This window comes from Chiroxiphia lanceolata, chromosome 6, assembly GCF_009829145.1.
Source record: "Chiroxiphia lanceolata isolate bChiLan1 chromosome 6, bChiLan1.pri, whole genome shotgun sequence".
NCBI classification, from domain to species: domain Eukaryota; kingdom Metazoa; phylum Chordata; class Aves; order Passeriformes; family Pipridae; genus Chiroxiphia; species Chiroxiphia lanceolata.
In genome coordinates this window covers 55,014,050-55,037,717 of record NC_045642.1, presented here as the reverse complement: position 1 = coordinate 55,037,717, position 23,668 = coordinate 55,014,050, and the positions used below count along the sequence as shown (strand labels likewise).

The 23,668-nt window shown below is 38.5% G+C and overlaps 1 protein-coding gene across 12 annotated transcripts in view; it reads right to left on the bottom strand.

The window, feature by feature from the left end:
• The window catches only part of MARK3 (microtubule affinity regulating kinase 3), a 62,303-nt gene that overhangs the window by 25,767 nt on the left and 12,868 nt on the right, over positions 1-23,668 (bottom strand). For all 12 annotated transcript variants that reach the window (XM_032692433.1, XM_032692421.1, XM_032692424.1 and 9 more), the window contains 8 exons: positions 23,108-23,299; positions 17,241-17,294; positions 10,667-10,715; positions 9,893-9,958; positions 7,299-7,369; positions 1,821-1,877; positions 604-840; positions 392-511 (listed from right to left, as the gene is read on the bottom strand). In XM_032692433.1, coding sequence (XP_032548324.1) covers positions 392-511; positions 604-840; positions 1,821-1,877; positions 7,299-7,369; positions 9,893-9,958; positions 10,667-10,715; positions 17,241-17,294; positions 23,108-23,299 — 846 coding nt within the window. The remainder of the gene's footprint in view (positions 1-391; positions 512-603; positions 841-1,820; positions 1,878-7,298; positions 7,370-9,892; positions 9,959-10,666; positions 10,716-17,240; positions 17,295-23,107; positions 23,300-23,668) is intronic.

The following is a 23,668-nucleotide window of genomic DNA, read 5'->3' as shown; positions in this document are numbered from 1 at the left end:
GGTTTTCTCCTCCGTGAGGGTACAAAAGGCAGGGAAAAGGCAACCACAGCAGCCAATACTTCCAGTTCGCATTTGAAAACGTGGAAAAACAAGGAAAACGTCCTAGTGGATCATCCATTAATGCAGGAATCCACAAGGTAATCATCAGGAAATATATAACATAGAAAGTGTAGTGACACGTTCATTTTTAAAGTAACTGTGGCGTCAGGTGTCTTATAACCCCAGTAAACAACACCTTTAAAGGGAGTCATGTGCCTTAGTCAACCATCACACCTCCTGCACCCACTCCAAATACACTATTCAGAACAGTAAGGCAATAAGCTACAGCTCAAAAATACAGCTTGCAAAATAGGATGTCTAGCTTTCTGATGTACCTTATTTGTGCCATTACCTCTAGAGTGCCTCTTTTTGTTGGGTTTAGCACCAGGAAACGTTTGAGGAGGTTTTCACAGTCTGTGGACATGTAGAAAGGAATCCTGTATTTCCCCCTTAGCACTCTTTCTCTAAGTTCCTTAGTAACAGAAGAACAGACAGTAAGTTGTAAGCAGTAAATCACTTAAAATATTAGATAATCATGCCCAGCATATTCTACAAAAAAAGCACCTTTAAGTTCTGTCCATCGAAGGGAAGAGATCCACTCACGAGAGTATAAAGAATAACACCTAAACTCCAAACATCTACTTCAGGTCCATCATATTTCTTCCCTTGAAAGAGCTCTGGAGCAGCATATGGTGGGCTGCCACAAAAGGTGTCCAGTTTATTTCCAACTGTAAACTCATTGCTAAAACCAAAGTCAGCTATTTTAATGTTCATATCTGCATCTAGCAATAAATTTTCAGCCTGGAAGAGAAAGAATGCTTTGTAAGATGAATAAAATACTTGATTCAGAAGGCTATTGTTTGTTCTTATTCTTAAAAGGCAAGAAGCTGAAATATCTATTAACATTCCCTTCCTTGCAAGGTGTTTAGGTATGCTTCAGTCTATCATTTGCATATCCCCTATTTTAAAAATCTCTGTACAATGGCTTCAAACTATAGGAGCTGTTATGCTACCTGAAAACTTATTACCATCTATCTATTTTCTCCACAGAAATGCATCTTACATTTTGGTCTATTCAGATGAAACCAAAATATAGTCTCACTATCTGTGCTTTATGGTATGTGGCATTCCTGCAATAGTTTGGTAATAAACATAACCTTTAAACTGTTTTTAAGTGTTCTTTTGGTTTTGTTGGTTTTTTTTGGTTTTTTTTTGGTTTTTTTTTTGTTTGTTTTTTTGGGGGTTTTTTTGGTTTTTTTTGTTTGGTTTTTTTGTTTGTTTGTTTGTTTTTGATTTTGTTTTTTTTTTTAAGTTACAAAGCTTGTAACAAGTAAAAAGGCACAGTTCACAGTTTAAAGAAGACATATGACATTTTGTGCCAAGCTACAAAGAAGCCCTACTTCGGTTTCATCATCACTACTGGTAATTCATTCTGTTTGAGACTAAAACTTGTCATATTTCTATCAAACTACTTTTTCAAAAAAAAAAAAAAAAAAAAGATTTCTGAGCTAACACTGACCTGCATCAGATCTGAATGTGACCACAGGGTGACAGGTTATCTTTCAGCAGCCATTAAATTTCTGTATTTAAAAGCCTTATAAATCCTCTTCATTTGAAATGGTTCTAAACTGTAAATAGTTCTCAAAACTTGCTAAACACGTGCAAACAAATAAATTAATAAATCAGAAAGCTTAGTATACACTACATTTAATTGGCACAGTAAAGACCACACCCACAGGCAGAGAAGCTGACACACATACACTGCACACACTTTTTCTTACCTTGAGATCTCTATGAACAATATGTTTTTGATGGCAATACTGCACTGCAGATACTATCTGGATAGAAAACAAGCCAAATTATGTAAGTGTCATCTCAAAGAAACACGACATTATAACAAAAGATTTCAACATTGTGTACTGAAGTTGACATACACTTATTCACTCAGAGCTACGTAACCAACTACTACAGTGGCCAGCATATTTGGGGAAAAGCTTGGGTGTTTGTTATTTGATCTATTTGTTTTCTCCTATACTTGAACGAGGATTTTGTTTTTCCTGTGTGGCTAATTATAGACCAATAGAAGCAATGACTTTCAGAAAGGTTACAGAAGTATTTCCATTCCAATACTGTATACAGCTATAAAAGCTTTCCCCCTAGACTGATGTTTTCCAGACCTTCTCCAAAGGTGATTTTTCATGCCACAACACAGAGAGAAAAGGGTAAGAAGTGGGCTTTAGCTACTGGAAAAATTACTGGGAAACAGCCTGTTTGTCAAAACTTATGCAGTGAGAAGCAACTACACATCTAACAGAGATCTGCTGTCTGAGTGCATATGGTTTATTGTATTTTGTATATTACAAAAGAGTAGCAAGTTCAATGGAAAAAACTCTTTATGTCTCTCAAGTGTAATGGGATCATTTCTTCCAGCATAATTTCTGAATATCTTTAAGTTTTTCCTGCTTTATATAGCAAACTATATAAGCTATTTACACAGTGCAGTGTCATAGTACATTGCTTCTTCAGTCATAAGCATTGCTGCAGAACTCTGCATGTATGGAAAACACAGATGAAGTATTATTCTTACATTATCACAAATGCAGTCAAATGCTGTGCATATATGGTCAGAATTGAGGAAGATGTTATGACTTCTTAAAATAAGTGGAACTGCACAAAAAAATAATAACTATGTTCAAAAAAAAAGTATCTTCAGCCTCCATACAAGATTAAGAAGATTTTCAATACAGAAAGATGACATAGCACTACTGTTACAAAAAAATAACCCATGATCACATCGCCCAGCTTAGTGTAAGGATCCTCCTGTATTGCTAAGGAACAAAGGTTCTCTCCCTCAGTATTCAGAGTAGATGAAAATAAGGTTCTTGGTAGGCCAAAGAACTGATGTGCCAGTAAATTTTGTATTTGAAACATAACCACCAATAGGATGTTTGTGCCCTGTATTACTGCATCACATGTGTGCACAATGCCACCTTAGAAACCAAGCAGTCTATGAAAAGCTGAAGTACTATTTCCATTCCCTACACTTTCATTTTGGTTTTGCTTGTTTCTTTATGTACTGGTTCCCTCTTTCAGACTCCAAGTTCAGCTTTTTACAGATACTGAAATTGCCAAAGTGCTCCCACGCCACTGCTTGTACCATCCTTTTGGTTTCCTTTCCTTTCCACTCTGCTACCGTTACCTTAGCACCAGTCACAAGCTCACTCTGCAGAGGCTCCCAAGGCTGACAGCATGACAAACACCTCAAGCTTTATTCAGGGCTGCAGAGACACAGCACTATAACACTCACTCCTGAACTGCTTTCATTGTGACTGTCTATGAGCGGAAGGTTGAGCAGCTGATCAATCAGTAGCCTCCTTTGGAGATGCTTTTGAACTACTCTGCACTGCTACAGGATGGCACAGAGACTGCAGAAGGGAGTCCAATCCACATGGAAGCAAAATAAGGCAATGTATATGACATTAATAATTGAAGAACAGCAGCCATAACTGAATGAAAAACAGCACAAAGCATGGCTGCATCAGACTGACTCTTTTCTTCTACCTTCCATCACTGTTTCCATTGACAGTCCCTCACTTCCAACCCATTTGAGTGTGAGGAATTTTCTGACAGTTGACAGGTGAGAAGAGGAGAAGAAACATCTGAGGTTTTTGCTAGAGGTAACAACTGGAGCATTGAAATACATTTCTTAGGAGGCATTTCAAAAATCTGTATAAACATAGGTTTTAAAGAACAAGTTAGAACAAGTTACCTCTAGGCAGAGAAACCATCTTTTTTAAGGATTAAATGACAAAAAGATAGATAAACGACCTCTCAAGGTCCCTTCCACACTGCCAGGAGTATTCTGTTTCTTTACTGGAACATACAAGATGTATTTTGTGGATATTTTATTTTCCAAGATCTGTCCTAACATCTACCAGCATTAAGAATTCTAAACTACTTCTGCAGGAAAACAGGGGGAAGACTGAAGAAGGCCAGATCTAATTGGTTGCAGAAAAGAGAGGGAATTAATACACATGAATTTAAGGAGATCTCCTGCCCTGCATCAGATTTTTCTATGGAAAAAGGATGAGATTGAACCAGAACTGCTTGAAAGCCTGTAAGGGGGAAGAACAAGGTAACATTAAGAATGCAAAACATTCTGGATTTGAATTTCTCACACATGGCTACACAGAAGGAGTTTGAAATGGAGAACTATAGCATAGCTGTATTTTTAGAGTTGTAATTTCTCCTGTGTTCCTTGTCAAGTGCGACTGGAATAATGTGATTACCGCCTTTTACATCATTCTTTTTCCTGCTAAAAACCTTACTATATTTAACAAAATGACTAAAAATTATATTTTTTAACAAGCAAAGAAGAGAGAATTACTGAATTCTGCTCTTTGCCTGCTAGAGAGGAAGTGTCTTTTCAGACAAAACACAAGTGTTTGATCCAGAAATCACATCTACTGAAAGAAGAAACCTGATCTGAAAACAAGATATAATACAACCTATTGTAAGAACTAAGCTCAAAACCAGGGCACAACTGTTTCTTCAGTTTGAAAAGAGCCACCGTCTGTTAAACCAGTTAACAAATTTAAAAAAAATAAATGCCTATTATGTCATAAGTCTCTATCTAACAGAGAACAGCTGCACTGCATCAGATAAAAGGTCTGCAGAGTGCATTCTTCCTCCAACAATGGCTAAAAGCGATACGAAGCTATTCCAGGACTACAGTAAGGTGAAATGAATAGTTTTATGACCCGTGAACCCAGCAAGATCTAGTTTCCTTTGACACTGTCCCTCAGCCTGAGTTTCAGCATCTAATAAATGCCAAGCTCTGATCAAAGTTACCTGATTTTCATCCTACACGAATGCTCTTCCCTCTAGCAAAGCATAATCAGCTCGTGCTACAATTTCTCTCCTCAGCTCATTTCTAGGGTTCTCTCTTCTTTTCCCAGGAACTAAGGCTTTTGAAGCTCTCAAGAACCTCCCATCTTTGAGATCAAGGTCCTCTAAAACTGCTTGAGCTCAGCAGCCAGAAAGTCAGCTGCTGAGGGACGACAGAGCACAGCTGCCTGCACCAGGAGACTTACAAGAAAAAACTGGAAACATACTTCTGTGTATTTCAGTGCATACAAGTGAAGGCATCTATATATCTTTACAAACAGCATTTATTCTACTGAAGTGAAAAAAACACACCACAAAAAAAAAAAAATCAAGCTGAGTATCTGAAGTACAAAAAAAAAAAAACCAATTCTTGATGGGACAAATACCCAGCTCAGTAGGTAACTCCCTTTTAAATTCTTTCCCTTCACATTTCCTTTTGAAAAATGAAGCTACATATATCCTGTACTACCCACATTATCCCATAAAATTAAGCACTAAGTGTACCTGTAAAACATGTTTGACCTGTTTCTGTAAGTTTTCATTTAAAGGGGAGTCAAATTATTAGAAAAAAATAGGTATTTGGTGAACAAACATGCAATTTCAATGCAATTACTGCAAGATCTTTTTCCACACAGCTCCTGATAAAAGAAACTGAGGACCAAGAGCAGAGAACTGTATCACTAGAAATTTTCAATATTCACATGTGAGAGAGAACAGTCAATCCTCTCATGTTACACTGAAGCTCTTCAAGTCACTACAAAGAGAAAGGCAACAGTCTGGGATTTAGAAGAGATGGTTGAAGTGGGAACGACTGCTCCACATCCCGTAACATCTACTCCAACACAGCACAGAAACACATACCAGAAACCCTCCATCTCAAAGGAAAGTTCTCTATCTGCCAGAATGTGAAAGGGAAGGAAGCAGCTTTAAAAAGACATGTAAGACTTCATTAAAGAGGAAGAAAAGTTTTCCTTACTATCAAGCTCTGTAACTCCAGTAATCAAAAATTACTTCTGGGGATATCAAGTCTGCAGCTGCTTTTGGGTTGTTTTGTTTGTTTGGTGGTGGTGATTTTGGTGGGTCTTTTTTCCCCAAACGATTAAAAAGGGTAAATACAAGATTTAAGGACAGGACAGAAAACAAAGGAACAAGGATTTCATAGAAATGCCTCCTTATGTTGGGTTAATACATTTGGGTTTTTTTACTTGCATTGCTACTTTTAAGCTTATTGCTTATATTGCTTTCACACAATTCTTACTATGTGAGACAGAGGGAGCAAAACAGTTGTGGCACAGTTTCCTAGTTCCTAATTTGTTCTTTTCAGTCACACTAACCACGCTAGAGAAGTGTAGAAATTTTCTTTACAAAGCATTTTTGTGAAAGTCATTAATTAATTTCCTGGAAGTCTCATATCAAATTTCTTCTAATGTATGGTTACGCTTAGGAAGCGCAGCCATCCGAGCCTCCCCTTCCAACAGGGAAACTGGCTGACACATCACTGCCACAATTCACCAGTTCAAAACTCCTGGAGATCATTCAATAACACTTTTGTCTCTACTTATTATTTTAATGTGTCATTAAGCTGGAGCATAATTTTGATACTTTCTACTTTTCACATTATTACCTAGGTTATCCAAGTGACCAAAGGGATGGAAATAACAGACAAATTCTGCACACGAGCAGAAAACAAGTGTACCAGACCAGTCAGATCTGCAAATGAAACTCTAGATGCTATGAGAGCAAACATTTGGAATTTAAGTAGTTATGCAAAAATATCTGGTTATGTTCAGTACTGCTTTCCTGTGGAATGGAAATGCTTTTTACAGATCAATGAAATTCCAACATCTTGGCAGGGCTAGTTTATCCATCATAAAGAAAGCTTAACTAACAAGCCTAGAAAATTACTTCTCCATGACTTTTCAGAACAACTACTCAACAGCATCTTCTCATGTTAGCAGATGGATGTGACCAGACCCCTGTTACTCGCACCGTCTGTGTTTTGGAACTGGCCTGTTTGTAGCCTGTTACATTTGAATAACTTCCAAAATACTACAAACCTGCTGGGCTAAGGACATACAAAATCAACCGAGAAGAAATGCATTTTGGAATGGAATACGTTTCCAGATCAAGCAGTCTCTGTGTTCTGGCACTCCTGGACACCCTGGCACCCAGCACTAAGGAAACCAGCACCACTAAACGGACTACTAACTCCTTCAAAGTACTACTGACACCTAAGTTTCTTCTCCCTCAGAGCTACAAGTCCCCAACATGCTGAACACTGCTGTAAGTCAAATGCAGAGGACAGCTGTTTTACTCATTTCAGCAAAAACAGGGGCGGGGAGAAAGCTGACATATAGGAATGTTATACATACCTGTCTAAATTTAGCTCTAGCCTCCTTTTCCTTCATTCTTCCATGTGCAACCAGATAGTCAAACACTTCCCCTACAATTCAATAATGAGATACATTAATGCCAATTTCAGAATGCAGAAATTCCTCTCCAGCAGTTGCCCACAGCAGCTTCACTGGAATGATTATACTTCAAGTTTCTGATTACAGGATAGCTTAAGAGAACAAGGCACAACTGCTGTGCAATTTACTACACCATCATCTCTTTTACAAGAAAGTAATGAGTGACTGGATATAGACAAAGGAAACCATTTCCTTCCAATTACTTAGGACAGAAACTGAGCAGCATACTTCTGTTTTGTAAACAAAGATGACATGTACCCCTTCACAGACTTTCTCACAACGGTTTCTTTTGACCCATGGGAAAAAAAGAGCTTCAAATATTAGAACATCTGATGATATTTGTAAATACCATCATACCAACAATAGAATTTTAATTTGTGCTCACATATAAAATTGTTCTAAACAAAATCAGAAATCTCAGTTTTAACCTAGGCTTGGAAGAGATACCCACAAGGAAGGTCACAATAATGAGCACAGCAGGACACACTGACATAATCCATCACACAACCATCAGACCTGTAAAATACACTGAAAAGGACTACTCCTGAACAAACCCACTGTTGTATGGCCGTGCATGACTGAAGTTTACTAAAGATCTGCTGTGTTTTGTTTTTTCCCCCCTTTAATCCATGCAGTCATTTTTCAGCACATCAATATAGACTACAATGTTTGAGCTTTAGGTGAGGACAACTGGCCCATGAGACACTGACTGTTCGTCAAAGCATGGGAGATTTTCATTACTAAAAGCCAACACTCTTGTACATAAGATCTCCAAACACAGACTAATAGGCAGCTTTAAAAATTCCTCACTAATATGCAAAAATTGTAAGACTTTGAGAAGTGGATCAAATATTTAAATATTCTCTACCAAGCAAGAAAACATTGTTTTGTAGACAGCCACCTCACACGGGAAGAGATGAGTAACCTCACATTTATTTTTTACAAGAAGCAACTCCACCAAATTGCAATTAAAGAAAACCCCAGTCGTGCAGCAAGAAAAGCAACAACTGAGCCATCTGAGGGAACGTCAGGATTTCCTACAAAATAGCCTTATTTCCCTGTGGTGTTTTATTTAATACTCAACTCAGATAACTCTCAGTTGTATATCACAGCTGTTTCTTAAAAAACCTTGAAGCAGCAAACCTGAACACTTCTTCATAATTCAGGGAAAAACACACCAGAGAAAGAATTATCCCCAATTTATGTGAAGTGTTGCAGCTGTAGCAATAGTTTCTCTCATCCTGCAGGCAGAGTTCATGTGCATCATGATGACCTGTACCTTGATAAAGAGAAAATATGGGAAACTGAAGCCTGCCATTGAGATTACCAGCCATTCCTGTCTTGCACAGCCTGGTACATCAAAAGGTACTGCTCTTGGCCTTTTAGACCAGCACAGTATGTATCTCTCCCTTATCATCCTAAGAAAGATCTTCACTGCTTTAGAGAACCACTGGCCTTTCTACCTCCTAGAAGATAATCACTAGATGGCAATAGGACTTCACTTCTAAGTCTAGAACCATCAAACAGCACATAGATGCTTCCCCAAACACCTGTACTAGACAATATTTTAATGGTACTATACCCACTCTGTTCCTGTTTAGGCTAATCTTGGCTGAGCAGTTAGGGAACTGCCAGAAGAAAACATAGGCAGGTAGAGAATCTGGCTTTATTTGTAGTAATTCATTAAACTTCATGTAATCCAATGTCAGAATCTGAATTCTGAATGCTGATTTTCCCTGAGAAAAAGTCTCAATATCCCTCTTAAAACTAAAGAAAAGCCTCAACTAGTTAAGATTTCCAGATGCTGATGCTAAAGGGTCACTGACAAACAGAGTGCTATGAGGTTTTAGCCAGCAAGCAGTAAGCCCAAATACCTTAATTTCACCTTTGGTGAAAATATCCGACACCTCATGATGTGCATTTTTCCATCCCCTCTACAATCAGGAAAAATGTTCAAGTTCCTCCTAAAATGGCATAAGGCTAAGCCTAACAATTCTTGACAGTAGAAGGTCTGTGATTAAGATATGTAAGATGTCATCAACATCTAAAAACAGAAGTTGCAGTACTTGTGCTTTGAAAGCAACAGTTAAAGAAACAGAAATGTTTCATCTGAACATGTTTTTACCAATTATCTTACACAAAATAGGACACCAGAGGCAGGGAACTGAATACAATAAATACAACTGAATACAACAACTGAGAAGGGCAATATTTATTGTGGACAGGAACAATTGATGTCCGAAAAAAAGACTCCCACTAAATTTGAGTTGTGAAAACAAAGAAATTGTTACTAAGTAGTAGTAAGTTTAGAACCTGGTTTTATAAGTTATATTTATATTGACCAAAGAAGTCCCAAAGAATATTAAATATTTTCCTTAATATCTTACACTGCTTTGATAAGATATGCTGAAAAAGCAAGCAAAACTTTAAAGAAAACAAGTACTTCCCTTACTTGGCAATTTGCTTACATGTGTCACCACAGCAGAGGTACTTACCCCCACTTGCATATTCCATTATTAAATAGAGAGTTTTTTCAGTTTCAATGACTTCAAATAGCTTCACTAGAAAAGAAAGACATTTATTTACCAGTTAACTAGCTGCACAAATATTATGTTAGCCCCACAGATAATTCTGTCAGAGAAAAATACCCCAAACTATTTGCTTGCCACTGGACAATATCAGACTCTTTAAAGAAGCTATTTCTGTCAAACGTTCCCAGACAGAAAGTACTATAAAACATTTTGTCAACTCATACAGAACAACATATTCTCAAGAAACAATACTTTGCTTCTGCTACATGGGAAAGCAACTAAAGTAAGCAGAACTTCCACATATTTGAGCATCAACAATAGCCACTTCTATGTACTGAACTGGCATACATGGTGACAAATCAGTTATCACTCAGTTTGCTGACAGTCCTGTAACAACACTACACCATTTAAATGTACAGTCTCAAACAAATTCTCGACCACTTCTTGATTTTGGTGTATGGACTTATTTTTAATGAGAGCCTGAATTCACCAGAAGTCAGTATTATACTCAAAAGGAGCAAAATTATCAGTTAGCTATGCAACAGTTTTGTGCAAAGGGACCAAAATGTTTGTTGTTTGTTTTTTTTTGTAAACACATAGCTCTGAAACAGTATTCATTACTGCTATTTTACAGACACCCTAACGCAAAATAATCTTTTAAACTCATACCACAACGATTTTAATAATGAAAATACTAAAATTTCTCCAATTGGAAATTATGTGAAAGAAACAAGGTACCTATATTTGGATGATTTAAGATCTTCATAATTCTTACTTCTCTAAAGAGCTGAAATAAACATAAAACATGAAGTAAGTTACTGAAATTGGTAACAAACAGCCATTTTTCCTGAAGACTGATGATTTTGATACAGTTATTTAAACACAAAGGGCAAACGTTATTAGCATTTCAATGAAATCCATGAAAGAAGCTCTTACTGGAGGGAAGAGTTAAGTGTATGCTTCTTTTAACACCCCTCCCAAACAAATCAGCCCTCAAAAACTTGAAAATACCCACAAAGGAGTCCAGATAGCTCAGGAAAGAAGTGACCTTAGCTCTGTGGTTTGCAGACTTTCGGGGCCACAAGACCATTGTGAGCCCACGCAGTTCCTTGCCGACCAGTACATCTCACAGATCCTTCACTCCTTCACTTGGAAACAGGTTCCAAAGTTTTGTGAACCCCCACCTGAACATCTTTACAAGACCACTGCAGCACATTACTAGTATGAATTCAGCGTTCTTCAATACTTCATTAAAGCCAAAGAATTGCTGTGCTGCCCCAGCAGCTCACCGGTGGAACACCAGCTGCTCGTATCACACAAAAAGCGTGTTATCTGAGTGCACCAGCAAGGAGCAAGTCTTAAGGAGAGATGGGAAGACAAGGCCACCCCTCGGCCCTTCAGAAGCATTCCTGCAAGGCGACTGAGGGACAGCAGCATCTAGTCCTGGGTCTGCCAGCACAGCTCCTCTGACTCACTGCCAGACATCCAGTCTCCAAGCCTGCCCGGCCAGCGCAACGCGATGAACGTACTTGCCAAAATTAATAGGGCAGAACACAAACGGTGTTTTCCTGACCCCATCGTGCTTCTTTCCCTTTATGCAAGCACTGGTGTTAACCCAGACTGACTCACAAGGTCTAGGAATTAATTTAACAGAAAAATCTCATAAGACACACAACTCCCCCACATAAAAGCACTCTCTAGCCCACCCCAGCACATCTATTTTGGCAGGATGGGTGGTGAGGGACAGCTGCCCATTTCAAGCTGCAGCATAACATTACACCCACTGTCCTGAATCCAGAGACAGCACACCGATTGTAAGGTTCTTGTCATGTCCCATGCCCTGTGTCTGTCCCTCCCCACCATGCCAATGGCCATGTTTAGAGGGTTTTGCTTGAGTAATTGATTATTTCTGAAGATTTCAACTTTGCCTGTCAAAGAGTAAACTCTGTCCTCCTGCAACTGAACAATAATAGGGGAATGACACTTAAAACTACAAATGAAGGCAAAGTCTATTACTGATCAGTTGCTAATTATTTGCACCTCTCAAAACTCTTCTGCAAAAGACAATTTTAAGATACACATAAACTTGCAACTAATACTAAAAATGCTGCAGGTGTTGTTATTGCAATGTAAAGCATGGCTTTTAACGAAGCTAGTTAACAGCAGATGAATTAAAAGTAGTTCCAAGATAAAATATTATTACAAAAAACTTGAAGCACAAATACTACAGTATTCAGAAAACCAAAGAATTCTCTTTTTATGCAGCACACTATATGGCAGTCGAGTGTGTAGCTGTTCTCCCTCTACAGCTCTCTCTATGCCAGCCCAAGGCTCCAGAGGGTTGATGTTCTTAAGCATCAGTTATTTTCTAACAGCATGCTTCAAAAAGTAGGAGTAATCAAGAGGTTTTACAAGAAATCCAACACAAATTTCTACAGGAATACTAGTAAGCTAACAGATCATTTTGAACCTAATGTAAAGAGAGTGAAGCAGAACATAAGTCCACACCTCCAATGGAATGCAGACATGGGAAAAAACCCAGGAGTTTTGTAAATAAAGGATAGCAGCATTGTTATTAACAGTAAGGAAGAAAAACTGCTGCTGCAAGATATGCCTCAGGCCAGATTTCAGATAAAGTGAAGACATTTAATATGTCTACATGGATTACCAGTAACTCAAATCTGTAGGTGTATTTACACAATAAAAGCAAAATAAAAAAAGTAAAACATCGGAAACAAACAAAAACCAACCCAAGAGTGAACAAAACAAAATCCTTGTGCCTTTGTGACTTTTAACAAAAGAAAATGCAAGGTTTTAAATAAATCAAGCTGCTCAAATGCAACCGAGGTTGACTGATCAAGTAAATTATTGGCCATACAAAATAGTTTCAAAACCTACGCGTGCATGTTTTCTTTATCCTCCAGAGAGGTAAAATTGCCTTCTTTTCTTTTTTTAAACTATGTTATTTCTGGGGCCTTTTCATATGTAATCAGACAAGGCAGACTACATCATCTTTCTACTGATCATCTGAAACCTAAAAGCAGTTTAATCTATAGCTATTTTTTTCTTGTTTTTCATTCAGTTCAGCTGAACTGGTGTATAATGTATTCTGAATTCTCCATTAACACTTTTAATCACAGCTTATATAACAGAAAGCCTCTGATCAGTTTTTGCAGTTTTGAAGACACTTTAATTCATTCTAAATTGATATCTGATACCTCCCACCCCCAATACTCAAGGTAAAGGCTATGGATCAGACTCATCAAAACATTGGTCCACAAGACAACTACTCTGCATTACCAAATGCAGCATGTTAAAAACCAGATTCTACATTATGAGCCATTTGTTGAAGTGGGTGACTAGAAATAAGCTCTCTTAATAAAAGACTATTTTTGTCTCAGAGGAAATTAAAAACAAAAATACTTCAGAATAGGATACAACTGCCACCGTATTCTTTTATTATGATTTTAGTTAGATAAATGCACTTCAGATTGTGCACTGTTTGTCAGTTTAACTGTTATATGTAGCATTTTGACACAGATAGCAACTTCCACAGGGACATCTGCAAATGCCTGACATTGTATTATATATTATAGTCTACTTCTGATAGAGGAATATGATGTAAAACATCATACAACTTTCATACAGTGTGCTGAATAAAGGTTTCATAGATCTCATTCCCCCCAAATACTATATGAATCAACTTATAGCAAATGAAGTAGTAACTATCACCACACAGTAAAATTCACTGCAGAAGCCAGGTATGACTAAACTTCACACTTCTGGGGTTCCCTGCCACAGGAACACAGAACAAGGTATAATATCAGAAGATGTAACATGAAGGTTCTCAATACAGAAAATTATTTTCTTAGTTTTAAGAACTTACTTGTCCTAATAAGACTATAAAGGCAGACAAAAACCAGAAACCAGTTCTCATCAGTTTAATTTCTAATACAGAGATTAAAAACTACTCCCAGCTTGTTGAACAGCTCATTTTCCGTCAACAGGAGCTCTACAAATGTTTCCAGGCAAAGACAAACATCCTTGTCTGCCAAACAAATGGCTTTCAGCTTTGTTGTGGTCCGGTCCTTTGACTGTAAGCCATGTCAGATACAGGGAAAGAATTGCATTTAATTAATGCTGCTGCCAACAAACTGAATAAAAAAAGCCCAACAAGCCAGCAGTGGAAGTTGGTTCTCTTAGGCCAACTTTCTTTGAACACAGCAAAAGATAGATCAGAAGTGTTCCTGCAACAGCTACTGCAAGGCTTTCAGTAGCAAAATATTTTAAAAATGTGAAAAAAGTTTGCTAAAAAGCAACTCAGTACAGTTGTCAGCTGCAGAGCACCAAACTCCCCTGGTTGCCTTCTCCCCAAAGGAGAGACTTTTCACAAGATGTTGTCCCAAGCTAGCCCAAGTCTGACCTGTGTATTAGGCTTCTCCTGGTAACTGCTTCACTGAAATATGCCCTACATATAATGAAAAGCCTCAAGCAAAAAGCCTTTAGACAATACAAAATCACAAAATTTACAAAATTAGTTTGCCCCAAACTAACCATAACTTGAAAACAGAAAAGGATACTCATCATAAACAGAAAAGCCTGAGCATTTTCAATTCTCATCCTTTTCTTGCAGTTTTTAAAACACTGATTGACCGAGAGTCAGAAAGGCCACGGTCCACGTTAACATTGACGTATAAGAACTCTAAAATGCTTCAACAAAAAATATGGCCCAAACAAGTGGCAAAACATCTGCACATAATGAACAAAAATATTTGGCTGAGGAGCCAAGTTCTAAAAAAGGAACATGGGAAGTGATTTAGTGCTACTATATGGGTTTGGTAAAAAAACCCCTTGCATATAATGGCATTGCTAATTCAAAAGAAAAAAAAAACCCAAATGATTTTTTTTTGCTAGGAGGAAGTGAATACTGTATCATCAGCATTTGTTTCCAGTGAGACCGATATTCACTGCAACTGGGTACACAAGTGCATTTGTGGAGAATAGTGGTTATGACTAACACCACCAGCATGGGAAAAAAGCTCTAAGAATTCCCTTTTCTTTCAAAGCAGGGAAGTACCGGTTACAGTTTCCTCTTCGCTAAGCAAGAGTAGCAGAGCAGCAATTAGGTCCTAAAACAACAGTAAAGAGTGGCTGCATGTGGCTGCCACAGACTTCCTCAGTAGCAGACAGAAACCCGACCCTTCTGAAGAGCTGCTACTCAGTATCGAGCTGTCAGGGCTGCAGCGAGGGCATACCACGAATTACTGCTCCGGAAAGCAAAGCAAGTCCTTAACAAGGTTAACTTCTTCCTGGCAGCTGAAGTATCGATGTGGAAGATGTAACACAAAGCAATCAGAACTGGCAGCCTTAATCACCATTTGCCTCCCCACCTAAGGATGACTCGGGTATGCAGCTACACCGCAGCTGAGACACTGTACACCACACCCTCTTCTGGGCACAGCCCCTCCCTCCCCACCATACCTCAAATACTTTATCGCTCCCTCCAGCAGAGCAAGGTCAGAAGCGCTTCCATCTCAGCCTCCCCTGCATCTACAGGTCGCGTGCGCAGTTGGCTCCAAACGCACCCAGGCTGTGGCACTGAACTGACAACTCCGACATATCTTAAGTTTTTTCTGTGCTCGTGTAACACATGAACTTAGAGAGAACATGTTACGAACCTCACTCCACAGATCTAACTGGACTTCCACCCTGCTGCTATTTTGTACTATTCTTCCAGACTCCCAGTTAAGAAACCCAGTGGTTGACAAGATCAAATTACAAATCACATTTTATAATCTAATTTTATAAGTTGTAAGTAAAAATTAAATTACAACAGAGATAGAGACACGAGTGGATAGAGCTAGCTGAAACCCAGGAATCAAAGGACCATCATGCACACTTCCAGCCTGTAGCTTTACCAACTGAACACCTCTGATTTGTAAAATGGTTTGCATTGTACCCTGATATGAGATCAAACTCGCATTACAACCCAATCTCAAATAACGGCATTTGAACAATTATGATTTTACATTTTTGTCTGTAAACAAGGCCTCTCTACTTCTCTCTGACCCTTCTTCCCACGTGCTGACGCCTCCCCTTGGTATCACACAGCTTTTTTTTATCTTTCAAGTGCTTCAAGCATTTAACAACTTTTTCAGGTATTCCAAGTTGTGCAGATCCGACACACAAATCAACTTTATCTAATCCATCATATTACCTAATTTGCATTTTATTTCCACCCTGCTTACCCAGAAATCACCAACAACCTCAGGTATTAAACTGACAAAAATTCTAAGAAAACTGGAACCACAGTATCCACTTTTATTCAGCCTACAGAGTCAGTAGGAAGTTGCTACCTGCTTGGAACACGGACTCTTTCTTCTACAGGTTATTGTTTGCCTCTCAACTAAACCATAAAAGAACTTGTTTGTTTTTCCAATTTACTTCTGCACCATTAATCTTGATAAAAATATCTAGTCACCTGATCTTTTTAGTATTTGCATAAAATACAAATGGGTATATTCTCCAATTTACTCTAGTTACACTACTTCAATTATGGGTATTCTCTTGTTCAAACAGAAATATTGCAAGGAGTTTTTTTTTATCAAACTACTCAAAAGTAAACAAAAATCCTTTGACTGCAGCGCTTAAAAGGACAAAGTCAGAAAAGTCCCACGTAAAAGTAACATTTAAATCTACTTCCTGCACACACTCCAAACCAGACTGGCTTGCTTGATGAAAGAGTGGGGTTTATGGCTCTGTACTAAAACAGATAAGGCGACACAACTGTAACAGCACATTAAACATTCAAAGCTAGAGGGAAGAAACCAAATAGTCATGCCCCAATTTGTTTCATAGAACTGCATCACCTCTCCCGCTGCAAATCACGTGAAAAGCACAGACTGGAGCCTGGCCTTCAGTCCGCAGGCAGTATTTTCAAGGCCGGCTTAAGAGGACAGAACACAAGCTTTGCCTTTCTAAGTTTAACAAAGTGACCGGCGTGAAGGAGACATGGGGGCACGACACCAAACCAAAAACGTCCTCTCTACAGAGTCAGCTAAGCTTGGGAGACAAAGGAAGTGGCTAATACCACCGTTTTCTCAGTTTACAGCTCTGTACAAGCTCAGCTTGAACAACTGCAGGGCTGTCAAAAATATCTGTTACAAAACTAGTTATTAAATACAGTAGTTCAGATGTGTGCAAGGTATGCAATGCTTCAGATTCTCCAGCACAGGCATTCAGGGTTAATGGAAGGAGGTGGTGAGGAGAAACAAGTTATAATACAGTTGAAAGATAAAATGTAAAAACATACCTTTTGTAGGCTAGTTGGGTTCAGCTGTGTTTTGTCTATTATTTTTATGGCAACCTAAAAGAAGAGTTTGTTATCAGTATTTTCCATAGGAACAATAACACACTATTACAACATGCTCAAATCCAGTAACAGAAATGTAAAACATGAAAATTACATAGAAAACATTTAAGTTCCTTCAGCAAATTATGTACTTGTATTTAAACTAAAAACAGGAGAGAGGAAAAACCCCTGGTATTTTAAGCATATTAAAAAGAGAAGTTCACTGAGTCTTTCACTTGACATTAACTCCATCACAGTTATGAGAGTGGAAGCTCCAACACCAGATAGTGCCCCTATAGAGAGCAGTGTGCCTACAGATAATATTTACACAGTATAATTACACAACAGATTATACAGTAGTGACTGGGCACTGGCAGTTTCCAAAAACAAGAGATTTCAGAGCAAATTTAAAGCAATTTCACACAAATTTGGCAGGAACTAAGCTCATCTTTTGAAATTCACTAAATATTTGTGTCAATTTGCTTCCTGATGGATATGAAAAAAAATAAAAAAACCATTGGCTGTAGTACAACAATTTGGGCAAGTTCTTTCCTTTACTGGTTCTCATCTTTTTCAGTAAATACTGCATAGAAATATTAAAGAACAAAATAAAAATGTCACAAAATAAGCAAAATAGAAATTCAGTACCATGGTAACTAGTCAGAACCTGAAGATTTGAAGCAATGAATAGGCAACAGAAACTTCAGTGTGATGCAATTTGGATACTGGATGAGTTAGAACAGGAAATGGGAATCTTTCTAGAATTACATGCCAATTGGTATTTTTTCCTTTCTAAATTAAAGACTACACATACCAGAAGAAGCTCCACAGAAGCCAAGGAGATGGTGCCTCTCAAAGAAGCAAGATGCTGCAACTCAGCTGATTATAATACCTCATTGGTGCAAGGCAAGGGCTTCCAACTCCCCTTCAATTTTTGGCTCAAACAGTACATGCTGCTCCTTCCCAAGCCACAGCTCCCATTTCCCTGAATTGCTTCATGCTATCTTTGCTCCTCATTAACTTGGAATCAGCACCATATGGAATAAAGAATATCTTACATCAAAGCAAATCCATATCCCTACATTCAAGTGCAAAAACACAGAGATGGATCATCATGCTGGAGAGGGTAAGAGGGGAACAGTGTTCAACTCTTGGGTACATCATGGAATTATATAATGCATGTGATGTTTTCTGAAACTGATATTCAAGACTTATTTTGGGCCCCTCTAGATGTAAGATATGAAGAGACATAGCCAAGTAGCCATCTCAGAATGCTTTTACTTTGGGGAGTATTTTCTTCTAAGGCAGGCTACTGATATTAAAGATCACTGTTTCCTGAGGCAAAATTCCATTGCAAACCTTGAGAAATCACTTCAAAAATACAAACACAAGAGAGAAACACATTAAGCAATAGGTATTTTTATATTAGCAGTTGTGTATGAAACCATGAAAGATTTTTATCTCTACTTTTATGCCTGTTGTTAACTTTCTGACAATAGTTCAAAGTTGTTCACTTCCTGCAATCTGTTATAAATCCATGCTGGATGTTGAGTGACCACTACCTTTGTCAACAGCAGATAATGTTATCTGAAAGTGACCTTGTGTCCCAAGACTACCCATGTCACAGAAGATGGCTGTTCACTTGTTAAGTGCATTCCACTCAGAAAAAGTTCATTTGTGTTCTGGGCTGTACCATTCTGGTCAATCTTAAAAGATGTAAACTCATTTCAACCCACAAAGTCTTAAGGTGGTGGGTTTCTGCATAACCATCTCACCTCCCTCGCTGTGCACTGGTGCCAGATGATCAGAAGAGGTCTCTGACACTGTCAAACAAATTCAGCCCTGGAGATATAGGGAAGGTACACACCTCAATTTTCCAAAAGACAGATTCTCAGGCCTGTTCGCTGCACTAATTATAGCCTTAAAGGCAGGGTGAGTTTAGAGAATTCCTATCCATATGAACACTTAGAGTACAATGTATTAACATGGACTCTGAGAGCTTGAATCCATCATCAGAACAGGGAGCAACTTCAAGTGCCTTGATAAGGTCTCCAAAGCACAGGCAATGGGAGCGTGCCCTCAAGAATAGCTCTGATGAGCCAGAGAAAGAAAATCCTCCATTTTACTAAGCACAGTTAATAAAACATCCAAGTGCCTTCCAAAGCAGAAACTTTTTTCTCTTTACATGACGTGAATCTGGAACAGTTTCAAATACTGTGTGCTATGGGCAATGCTGGCAGAATGCAAGTCCACCTACACTATTACACTGCTGCATTAGCCACGATATTCTGTGTGAAATTGTTAGTAGAATTAAAATTAACTTTGCTTTCACCATTCACAATAACGCGACTAAAAAAATTCCTCCTACATGATTTGAATGAGGGAGTTAAAGCAATCAGAAGTTGGGAACACTAAGCAAATTGCCTAAACTGCTACCATTCAGAATGTTTTCTGCCTCTCAAATTTCACTTTTTCCAAGAGAAGAACAGAAAGAAGATGACAATAGATTCCTTGGAGTCAGACTTGGATCCTGAAAGAATTTTGCCTCACTGGGAAACTTCAACTCCCTGGCTATTAACTGAACACATGTCTTTAATGAACAGAAGGATCCATAATAATTTTGGCCACTCAGTAACAGCAAAAGGTAGTTTTATCTTTTAGATTAATTTTGGCAAGTATGGGAAACTTGTCAGAGGAAACACCCTTTGATAAAACTACAACAGAAAATACACGGATTACGGTCAAAGAGTGAACAAAAGCAGATTGACAACGAAGATTCGTGGTTTGGAAAGGGCAGACAGACTACAAATAACACTCTCCTAGGCAGAGGATCTCAAAGGAGGGTGTTTCCAAACACCAGTTCTAGTGCAGTGAAGCTCTGTAGTGAGCTGAAGGCCACACACTCCTTGCAGGACAATTCAACCCCCTCAAGTTAGGCTGATGTTCTGATCATCCCCTGAAGGGCTCATCATTTCTCCCTTTCTGTAATTTGAGGCTGGGCTCTCATCATGCATCCTGCAGACACACTGAAGATGGAAACGGAAAAGAGTCCTGGAACCTACTCCAGCTGGAAACACGAAATCTGCACCTCAAGCAACAGGAAAATTCACAGGGAAGGACTCCAGATGCAAGGAGATGAGCAACTAGCCTAGAAAAATGCTTAAACAAACATCTCCTCCTCCGAGGAAGTGACAGAAAAGTGCTGATCTGCTTCAAGATCTGGAAGTTAATCAATGCAGAGATATAAAGAAGGAATTGCCATAAAGTGAAACTGACCCAGACACTTAGAACACTAAGAACAAAGCCACACAGATAACAAGGAGAAGATAAGTGGGGTTCAAATACAGCAAGGAGACAGCAGAGATGAAAAACCATTAAAGTGTGACTCCCAAAACTAATCACTCAGTTCAGATTTTGGTATGTAAGATGGAAAAAAGAAAAGGAACAAAGACAGGACAGGCAGCAGGAATGAGTGTGTAAAGCAGGAAATCACAAATTCAGGAAGATGAGTGTCGTCTGGCTAAGGTCACACTGGAATTCTTAAGAGTAGAAGGTCTAAGGAAGAAAAAAAAAACCCCATGCATTCTTGCAGCACAGATTTCTACCATCTACCAAGAAAATGGCAGAGCAAGATTTAGAAATGATCAGACTTAACTTTTTTTTTTCCAATTTCCTGTAAAAATTCTTGAGCTCAAAATTACCAGGAAAAAACCAGGGAAACGGACAGAAGGGTTAAATGCAACATATTTTCCTACAGTTAATTGTGCCCTATGGAAAACCACAAGATATGACTACCTGGACTATTGTAAAGCCTCATCTAGGAGCATGCATGGAAATTTTTCAATTAGATAAGCTGAAAAGGGCACAGAGCTTTTTTTTTTCCTAAAAAAGATGGCTAAAGAGATATCAGGTTGGAAATAAATGAGTAAGAGTTTTTCAAGGGCAAGACTTGGGACCAATCTTGTTTAATATCTGTATCAGTGGCCTTGGCACAGGATGTCAAACCATAATGATTAAGTCTGTCGAAGGAGTTAAGAGGCACCATCAAATACAATGGAAAACTGATTTAAACAACCTTGGAGATGAGTTAGCAATGAAAGCAAGATTCAATAAAGTACAAGGTGGTGTTGGTCACAAGCAAAACCCATCAATTTAGTAGCCATAAAAAAGGTTACCACAATCTAAAGATTGATCAGATAAAGACTTCTGTAAGGGCAAGGGTGAAGTAATGACATTGGGGAAATTGCTGTCCAGAACATTGTGAACAATTCTGGTCATAGACATCTAAAACATGTATTTATTATCAACATTGTGCAGTTCATCTAGCAAGAAGAGAAACTTTACTCATTTCCCTCTTAAGAAAAAAAAAAGTTTAAAATACCTTGAAGATATTTCCTATAAAACCAGCTTGATTGTTCCCTTCTAAGGAATGACACTCATTCTAGGTAACCAGGACCAATGGCCACATCCTGGAAAGTATTTATGCTCTGAATTGACTGAATGACATCAATTCTATGAGAGTTAAAGAAAACTAGTACTCAAATCTTTCCAAATTCAGACAAAAATTTTACACTGTCACATTTATATGCTGAAATTTCAAATAAAAATAATGAACCAGAGTTCATTCAACAGTTACGTGCATATAAAGGATTTCAGTTTTTGCAAAGTGTGTCACATGACACCTTATCTCCAAGTTCTATACCTATAATAATAGCAAAGAAATACTAACCAAGTACTAGCATGTCCCATTTTAAGTATCAGCAGAAATAGGAGGGAACTTAAAAGGAAAGCAATTAACCAAAAGCTTTCTCTACAAATGAGCACTGACTTTAACATCAGAAGACAATTGGAACTGTCAGCTTACAAAAAAAAATTAAAAAATCCTTCTCAACAGCTCTTTCAAAACCATGTCCCTCTGTTCTTCCTAGTGCTACTGAACTCCGTATTAGCTCAGAAGAGGAAAATTCCCTTAAAGCACTGCAGTCAGCCACACAGCTTTCTGTATAAGTCCTTGCTGGTACCAGTAAACATTTACTTCATTAGACAGGTTTCACAAGAAAAGGTCAGCAAGGTGTTTCTCCCTCTTTTAGTTCTTAAGAGTTGCTATTAATAAAACATCACCTAGAAACACCTTCTTGTAACAAGCAAACAGGACTATAGCTCACCAAATCAGAACCACCATTAAGTGCAAGTGGTTAATTACACTGCAATGACATGCAGAAACTAATTATGGAGCCGAGTGAGACCCTATGAGAAGATACCAGAGAAAGTTTGTCTATACCACACACAGAGTGAGACACAAACTGTCTCTGAACAAACTGGAGCATCTTCCCAAAGCTGCCCAGCACTACAGACACCAGCAGAATCCTGGGAGACACACTGCTATGGCAAGAAAATACTGCATTTGGGCTACTTGCACCGTAATCAGGATGATATTTAGTTCTCATTCCTGACTTCCCCTTCAATATAGCCCTGCACTGTGCAGCACAGAGACACCAAGAGGCAGTCTTTCCAGCAAGCTTTTTTAGTTGCTGTATATTGATCTCTTTTTTTGAAAATGGAGGATTTAGCCAAGAATAGTAGTAGCAAACTTTAACACAATTCAGCTGAACAGGGACTTGTGAAAAATACAAATAGAAGACACCATTTTCAAGAGAAATGGTTTTGTAATCATTACTAAAAAATACAGTTCTCAATTTCTACTTTTTTCCTACGTCAGCAGCAATATCTCTAGTAAAATGTGCTCTGTGTTCACAGACTTAATACCATTTTAAGAGAACCTGCCCACCTACAGCGATTCCTTGCTGTTTACACCCGTAACACTTTACCTCTCTGCCAGTTAGGATGTGCCTTGCCAGTTTCACTTTTGCAAAATTCCCCTTTCCAATGGTTTTAAGGAGTCTGTAATTTCCAATGTGCGGCTGCTCATCGGCACAGGAGGCTATGGAGTTCCTGCAGCGAGCTCCAGAGCGCCCAGTTCGGGAGGAAACTTCCTGCCGTCCGTCTCCATGGGACGTGTGCTGCAACAAGAACACACGCAGGTAATAAGGCTGAGAAGTACAGACAAAACCACACCAACGATGAGAAGCACACAGCATTCAAAAGCATTAGCAACGCCTTTGCAGGAACCTTCAAATGATCCAGCTCGAACTTTAGATTCACGCTGAACTTTGCTCTGATGGGGGCAATAAAGAGGTTCCCAGCTCATAACAAAACATCCATTTCATCACCTGGTAAAGACCAAGTGGAGCATCACCCAAACTGCGGCAGCAGGTGAGCACTTTTAGGAACTTACATGGATGGCCAAATCAGATATGAAACATGGAGGTGTTTGATATTATTTCCCATTTGCACTACTGTTCTAACTAGTGCAGGAAAGCCTTTGGAGA